The 7,693-nt window shown below is 41.6% G+C and overlaps 1 protein-coding gene across 1 annotated transcript; it reads right to left on the reverse strand.

Moving 5' to 3' along the window:
• Positions 1-1,694: 1,694 nt before the first annotated feature.
• On the reverse strand, positions 1,695-7,080 carry rrp36 (ribosomal RNA processing 36). Its single transcript, XM_033981233.2, has 8 exons — positions 6,853-7,080; positions 4,791-5,157; positions 3,501-3,636; positions 3,361-3,427; positions 2,802-2,906; positions 2,327-2,401; positions 2,090-2,207; positions 1,695-2,008 (listed from the first exon to the last, which is right to left on the reverse strand). The coding sequence occupies exons 2-8, from the start codon at positions 5,140-5,142 to the stop codon at positions 1,839-1,841; spliced, it is 1,023 nt and encodes a 340-aa protein (XP_033837124.1). The 5' UTR covers positions 5,143-5,157; positions 6,853-7,080; the 3' UTR covers positions 1,695-1,838.
• Positions 7,081-7,693: the final 613 nt, after the last annotated feature.

The following is a 7,693-nucleotide window of genomic DNA, read 5'->3' on the forward strand; positions in this document are numbered from 1 at the left end:
GAACGACAGGACACAGGGTGGACTCAGCTTTACTCCTGTGACAAACATAAATACTCTATTAATATGTCTTCACACATGAGGCTCAGTGATATGAAGGTACAATTATTCCAAGAAGTTTTAATATGAAAACGTTGATTTGTACACTGGCAGATTTTATATATATATATATAATTTTTTTTTTTTACACTGACAAATTTCGCTTTATGCTTACAAATGTGTAATTTTAGATGTACAAATCTGAAAATTAGTGTAAAAACAGTTTTTTACTAGTGTACAAATCAACATTTACACGTTAAACTTCTTGGATCAAATGTCCCTTCACACTCTGGCTCCTGTTACCATGACAACAGCACGTAACATGGCGGCTCATTTTCGCGCCATTCAGCTCCATGTAACAATATGAAGATAACTGAAACAGTTTAGTCCAAATTAAATGTACAAAACTTACAATTATCGCTCCAAAACACATTCATTACACGTGAAAACATTGTCTTATCAACATGTGTTCTTGTATTTATTCTCACAGTAAATCATTTTTATAAAAAATATTATTTTCAACCCAAACAGAACTTACCCTCTGCAGCCTCCTACGTGAGAGCGGAAGTGACGCTACCAAAATAAAACACACGGGAGTAATGCGCACTTCCGAGTTTTCAAAATAAAATGTCAAAAGGATCAAATTCATATAAATTCAAACTAAACATAAAACACAAACAGGAAATAGTAATAAGTGCATTTTTAACCCTGTTACATGAGGCTCATTCTGCTTTCTGATTGGATAATCCTCTTGAACCAACACTTTTTTTTTTTTTTTTTTAATTAAGCTTTTCCAATAAATAGACAAAGTAAAATAAATTGTTTACAAACCTATAACGCCCAGGGCTCTGACACATTCAAATATTTTGTCATTTGTTCTTACAGTAACTTTCTTTTTGTTAGTGGTGTTTTATTTGTGCTGTGGGTTCTTCAATAAACACACCAGTACTTGAAGAGAACGAGCTTCATTTATTAACTTTTTACACTTTTATTACAGACGCACACTCGATAAAACATTCACTAGAAAATGTTTCATCTAACAGCCTTCTGTATACACATGCGTCCTCTATCCAGCTCATAGAGTAACTGAGAATGTCCAATCAAATTGTACTTATCATTACAAGTGGAGCCACTTAAGAGTTTTAAATAAGAGTTGTTGTAGAAATGTGCAAAGTTTGGCTTTAGATTGTTATATTTACATTTGTGCAGGTGGAATTTATAAAATGATGAAGATATTATGATCTGTCTGAATTCAGGTTGGTTCCTTTACTGTTAATAAACCAGTTTAGCCATCGCCACGGCAACCGCAGCCCCACTAGCCCCGCCCCCTCTGTCTTAAACGTCACACCCGGTCCCCTCTAGCCCCGCCCCCTCTGTCTTAAACGTCACACCCGGTCCCCTCTAGCCCCGCCCCCTCTGTCTTAAACGTCACACCCGGTCCCCTCTAGCCCCGCCCCCTCTGTCTTAAACGTCACACCCGGTCCCCTCTAGCCCCGCCCCCTCTGTCTTAAACGTCACACCCGGTCCCCTCTAGCCCCGCCCCCTCTGTCTTACAAATCTTTTTGAGACAAACTCGGCACAAATGTCTCAAAACTCATGAAAGTGAAATGCTCAGATTTGTACGTGTAAAACTACAAAGTTGTAAGTGTAAAACGATATTTGTAAGTGTAAAAAATAAATATTTTTTATTTACCAGAGCACAAATCAACATTTACACGTTCAAACCATTGGGACCATTGTGTCTTCATGTCCGCTGCTCCTCCTCTGGCTCTGGTGACCGTCCCTTTAGGAGCAGACAGTTCTCAGTGAGGGCCGTGAAAGCCTCGTGGAGCGTTCGAGTGCTGCTTCGGGGGCAGTTTCCTTCGGTCTTTTGCTGCATTCCTCTTCCTCTTTTTGGTCAGGAAATTCTCCAGTTTCCCGCTCCTCTTCAGATCCTGGTATTTCTCCAACAACTGCAGCTTCTTCCTCTCAGCTGCAAAACACAAGGTTACATCATTCATACCGAACTAAACCCGGGGGCCGAGCCGGGGGGTGAATGAGGGTCTGAGCTTACAGTTCTTGAGGAAGAGCGGTGCTTGTCCCTGACTGGCTCGCTCTCGCTGCTTTCTCTTTAACTCCAGCTCTGTGTTTCTCTGGTGCTCGTGGCTCAGTCTCGCCCTCTCCTGGTTCTCCTGTGAATTACAGCACATCGTTTACTCTGTTTTAAACATTAGTGAAGAGAGCAGCCCTCATCACGATCTGACATTTATATCTGTCCGAAGGCTTTAGCTCTGTCCAAACTCAGACGCACCATTCTCTTCACCAGGAACTGCAGCTTCTCCTTCTTTCTTTCACTTTTGGCTTTCTTCAGCTTCTTCTTGATGATCTGCAAACACAGCACATGATTCAAACACACAGAAACAGAGCGAACTCACCCCTGTCCTCACCCCTGTCCTCACCCCTGTCCTCACCCCTGTCCTCACCCCTGTCCTCACCCCTGTCCTCACCCCTGTCCTCACCCCTGTCCTCACCCCTGTCCTCACCCCTGTCCTCACCCCTGTCCTCTCTAACCTGAGGACAGGGGACGCTCTGGGACACTCCATTTGTCTGTCCGTTTCTGTTTCACTGTTGATTTTCGAACTTTCTGTTGGTTAAATCATTTCTCATGTTCAGCCCAAAGAGGCGACGCTGCTGCTGTGATTTTGGGCTTTACAAAAATAAATTGAATTTCAGTTCAGGGTCAAACGTGTCTACAAACCACCGTCCGAGCGGAGAGTCCTGCTCACCTCTTTCTCTCTGAGCTTGATGTCGTTGATGAAGCTGTAGGTTTTCTCAAAGATGTCTGCCTTGTATTCTCCAGAGAGGTCGTCAAAGCGAGGGTCTCTGAGCGTCTAAAACAAACTGTAGTTAGAGGGAGGAGCGCGGACCGAGCGTGGGCCGAGCGTGATGTCGCCCGCAGCATACGGCTCCAGCCAAATGAAGCTCATCGAGGCTAGAGCAGTTATGGGGTGAATCTGGGGCCCAGTTCTACATTTGGAATTCCGACCACGAGTATCATAGCAACCAAAGAGCCAATCAGGAGCAAGACTGCTGAAGGTAACGCCCCTTCCCGTCCGCACCTCTAGTTTGGAAGAGATCAGGCACGAAGCAACAGTCACTCTAAAACAGTTACGGGGAGAAGGGCTACGGTTTTCCAAAAGAAATTGGATTGGAGCTGAAGCTCCAATCCAATCGTTTGGGACATGGCAGTGGGTTAGATAAGCTCAGAGATGTGTGCGCTCGATGGGGAGGAAACATTTTTGTTGAAGTTAAAAAGTTGTAAATGAAAAAACAGTTGTAACGTACAGACTTCTTTGCAGACACCACCTGACGCAGAAACGGCACAGGTCTCTTTGCAGATACCTCCATCGGTCTGAAACACAGCAACAGGATGAGAGACACGAGGAGGACGAGGAGGAGCAGGAAGGAGTAGGAGGAGGACATACCTGTTCTTGTTGAGGCGTTTTCTCTTCTCGCTCGGTTCAGGTCCAGAACAGCTGTTGTGTTTCACTTTGTTGTAAACTTTGGTTCCGACTTTGTTCTGCAGTTTGAGAACGTCTTCGAACGACATGTGGGACAATTCTGAGTAAAAAGAAACAAAGATCGAATCATCAAAACTAAGACGACGTAAAACACTAAACTCAAAAGGAGCTATGACAATATTTAGGACTCAAAGGTTTTATAGTTCATAAAGGAAATCAGCACAGTGTTTGTTTATACAGCAGCAGGTTAACGTCTCAATGCAGCTGCACGTCACACATCCACCTGAACAGAGCGGGTTCAGAGCGGGTTCAGAGCGGGTTCAGAGCGGGTTCAGAGCGGGTTCAGAGCGGGTTCAGAGCGGGTTCAGAGCTTTGACCAGTATAGACACGCTGTGCCTTTATTAAACGCCAGGAAAAATGAATATAACACTCACTTATGCTAAAAGCGGCTCCTTAGCAGTGAGCACAGTCCACAAAGACAAGAAATATTAAAAGGTACTTCTCCAAATCATATAGGAAATATATCCAACTAGGCTTTACATGAGTTTAGTAGAACTTTACAGTGAGAAGTAAACTGCACTATAATTAAATCAGATATAAATTATATAATGAAACAGTTTTACCACTGTAATAGAACCTGTACGAATAATGTCTGATAACAATATCAATACTCAAGTACTCACAATAAAGTACTCATAAAAGTGGTATCGATGCATCCATAATCTACACTTCACCTTCACTAGAATCATGATGATTTCAGCCCTGGAATCTGCTGAACTGAACGCTACCACTTCATGACGTCACAAGGTGGAACAGACAATAACACCAGTAACAGATGATTATTATTATTATCATTTTGAGCTTTGGCGCTGTAGATCAATAAACTCCAGGTATGTTTTTGATGAGGTCACAACATTATAACAAGACAGGACCTTTAACTTCTCCTATGGTCATGAGGAGAGGAGGAGTTCAGGGCACATCCCACCAGGAGCAGGTCCCAGGGACGACCCAGGACTCACTGGAGGGACCACGTCTCTCCAGAGGCCTGAGAACACCTCAGGATCCCCCCGGATAAGCTGGAAGTGTGTTTTTATTTGTATGTGACCCAACCTGCACTCACAGGAGTACTCCTACACGGGAGTTCATGCAAAAACTACTATTTACGCAGAAAAACGTACTAGGGAGTAATGTGTTTATATAAAGACAGAAGACATTTGTGAATCGTGGGAGGGGTTTGGGGAGACATTCTTGCACCTTTCTGAACATCTTCTCTGGTTCGGAGCTCATCATCGCCTTTATCTTCAACATCATCCTCCTCCTCCTCTAAGTTTGTGTCCTCGTTAGACTCCTCCCTCTCCTCTGAATCATCCTCCTCCTCCGCTGACTCCTCCCCTTCCTCTGGATCATCCTCCTCATCTGCCGCTGACTCCTCCCCTTCCTCTGCCGACTCCTCCTCCCCCTCCTCCTCCTCCTCCTCCTCCCTCCGTTCGTGTTGGTCGTCTGTTTTCGTCTCCTGTCTCTCAAAAAGTGTGAAGTTTCGTTCCATGTCGGAGTCTTCGTCGCTGCTCGCCGGACGCTTCACTGGACATTTCACTTTCTTCTTCATCCTGCCTTCGTCTGTCTGGATCAAAACAAAAAAATATGGTTTTAACAAGACACAAGATTGAGTCCGGGATGTTACTCTTCATATTCATGTCCAATAAAAAGGAAATGTATAAAGAAAACATTAACTACATTGTGTTTTAATCATATGAATGTACTTATTTAATTCTTTATTTACAACCACTGCTTGGTCAGGCGTGTACACATGTAAATATTATAATAATTATAATTTTCAGCAGAAGTTGTGGTTAGACCTGTCATAAATATATCAACTTAAAGAGGGGTATTTTACTACTATGGTGTATTTTACTGCAAACACGTCACATATTTAGTTTCCTTTTATTGTTTTAAAAAGACCAAGGCCAAAACAACGTATTCACATGTTTGAAGTTTTTGACGGTCTGAGTGTCCCCTCCCTTTGCTCTCTGTGCTAAGTCACAGCCTCTTCAGAGTGACATCACATCACCTGGAGCCTGGGAGAGATCGCTAGATTAGTCAAACATGCATCCAACACCTCTACAGACAGGTGCAGGTTTTTGATGAGGAACAACATTATGAGATGACAGAAAGATTAAAATCACATTATACCCCCTCTTTGAAGATGTTTTTTAATAGTTCTCCAAGTGACAGATGGAACAGTCATTTTTAGGGTTAATATTCATCTTGAGTACTTTAATAGTGAACGCAACTCTACTTCAAACTATTGTATTTAAAAAGTCTCATATTCAACTAAATTAACTCTTTTGAGCTTTAATCTATATTATAATGTTCTTACCTTTTCAAAAACAGACCTGGAGTTGTGTTTTGTTTCATTCACACTTTATTATTAGTCTGTAACATCTACAAAGATCAAAATGCGACGTTCCACCTTGTGATGTCATCAAGTGGGAGTTTAAGTGAACAGCTCCTTTTACCTTTAGTTCAGTCGAGATAAGTGACAACTCCAGGACTGAAATGATCCAAATGATTCTATAAATGAAGGTGTGTGGAGTTTAAAAACACAGTGGAGCACTTCCTGTATCACCACATGATGACATCACAAGGTGGAACAGAGTGTTTTCAGTTTGAGAGAAGAACTCAGCCTAAATCTGCAGCTTTGTGTGTTAAACATGTGTGAATGAAACAAAACACAACTTTCTACTTTATAAACTACTGTATTTAAAGGAAAAGTAAAGTTCTACAGTCAGATTAGTATGAACTAAATGTATAAATATTAAATATCATTAATGTGAGAGGAGGAGACCAATAATATAATAAAATGTGCTATATATTGTGGAAACAAACAGTCGCCTTGGCTGAAAAATTGAGTCTGTAAAGCACGAGGCTAATGCTAAAGCTAATGCTAAAGCTAATGCTAACATAAACACAAACAAAATGACCAAACACTTAACAATCACAAACTGTAGATGAGTAAATTTAACACCGAACTGAAGGGCACAGTGTGAAAGTACAAAAATAGTAGTAGAAAATCTCTAGGACATAAAAGTGACATTTATTACAAAAACGAAGATTATTCCCGCTGATTATTGCGTCTGGGGAAGACTTGAATGGAGCAGATCTCTGGGCTTTTCATATTTAATCAAGAAAACTGACACCAAGAAAATAAAAAGCAGTATCTCACTTCAGCCGAATTAAACAACACGTCCCCACGCTGTTCATCAGGTGGAAATCAGAACAAAATATGAAAATGACTCTGAAATATCTGTAAACAAACCTTAAACTGGTGTGATTCTGGGCGGGGTCTTGTTGTAAACGTAATCACGTCGCCGCTGCGTCTTTTTACGTCCTGTTTTCACTTTACGTCTCTCCGGAATAAACTCCCAAAGGCGCTGTCTTCAACACGGAGCGACTAAAGCCGTTTTGAGGCGCGTTTCTCGGTGTTTTCTGCTGTTTCTGTTATTTTAATAGCTCCATGGATCCCACGTGACACGTCGGACCGGAAGTTCCGCTGCTGCTCGCGCTCTGCTGCCCCCTACCGGATCTGAACGGTTTAATTTTGACAGTGTTTTTATAACTAGAACATTTATGATTGAAAGAACATTTAAAGGGCTCATTTTACACTGTTTTAATGTTGTGTTTTGTTTCATTCACACATGTTTAACACACAAACCCTGCAGAAAACACTCTGTTCCACCTCGTGATGTCATCATGTGGTGATACAGGAAGTGCTCCACTGTGTTTTTAAACTCCACACACCTTCACTAGAATCATTTGGATCATTTCAGACCTGGAGTTTCCGATCTCCACTAAACTAAAGGTAAAAGGAGCTGCTAACATGAAAACTACCACTTGATGACATCACAAGGTGAAACAGAGCATTTTGAGCTTTGTAGATGTAACAGACTAATAATAAAGTGACTCAAACATGTGTGAATGAAACAAAACACAACTCCAGGTCTGTTTTTGAGGAGGAGCATTAGAACATGGATTAATTTTGTGTAATATATGACATTTAACAAAAGGATCTTTATTATTTTTCATGTAGTATTTTTTATGTAAAATATGAAGGAGTTCAGTCTCCAAAAACAACAGTCGTATCTCACTACTGCCAAAAG

This window comes from Periophthalmus magnuspinnatus, chromosome 1 (genome assembly GCF_009829125.3).
Source record: "Periophthalmus magnuspinnatus isolate fPerMag1 chromosome 1, fPerMag1.2.pri, whole genome shotgun sequence".
Taxonomy (NCBI): Eukaryota; Metazoa; Chordata; class Actinopteri; order Gobiiformes; family Gobiidae; genus Periophthalmus; species Periophthalmus magnuspinnatus.

Excerpts from the sequence above, each read along its gene's own strand:
- rrp36 (XM_033981233.2), bottom strand. The coding sequence starts at position 5,142 with ATGAAGAAGAAAGTGAAATGTCCAGTGAAGCGTCCGGCGAGCAGCGAC. Across the intron at positions 2,907-3,360 it reads TGGTGTCTGCAAAGAAGTCT|ACGCTCAGAGACCCTCGCTT; the intron begins GTACGTTACAAC and ends AGTTTGTTTTAG. Across the intron at positions 2,208-2,326 it reads AGTTCCTGGTGAAGAGAATG|GAGAACCAGGAGAGGGCGAG; the intron begins GTGCGTCTGAGT and ends TGTAATTCACAG.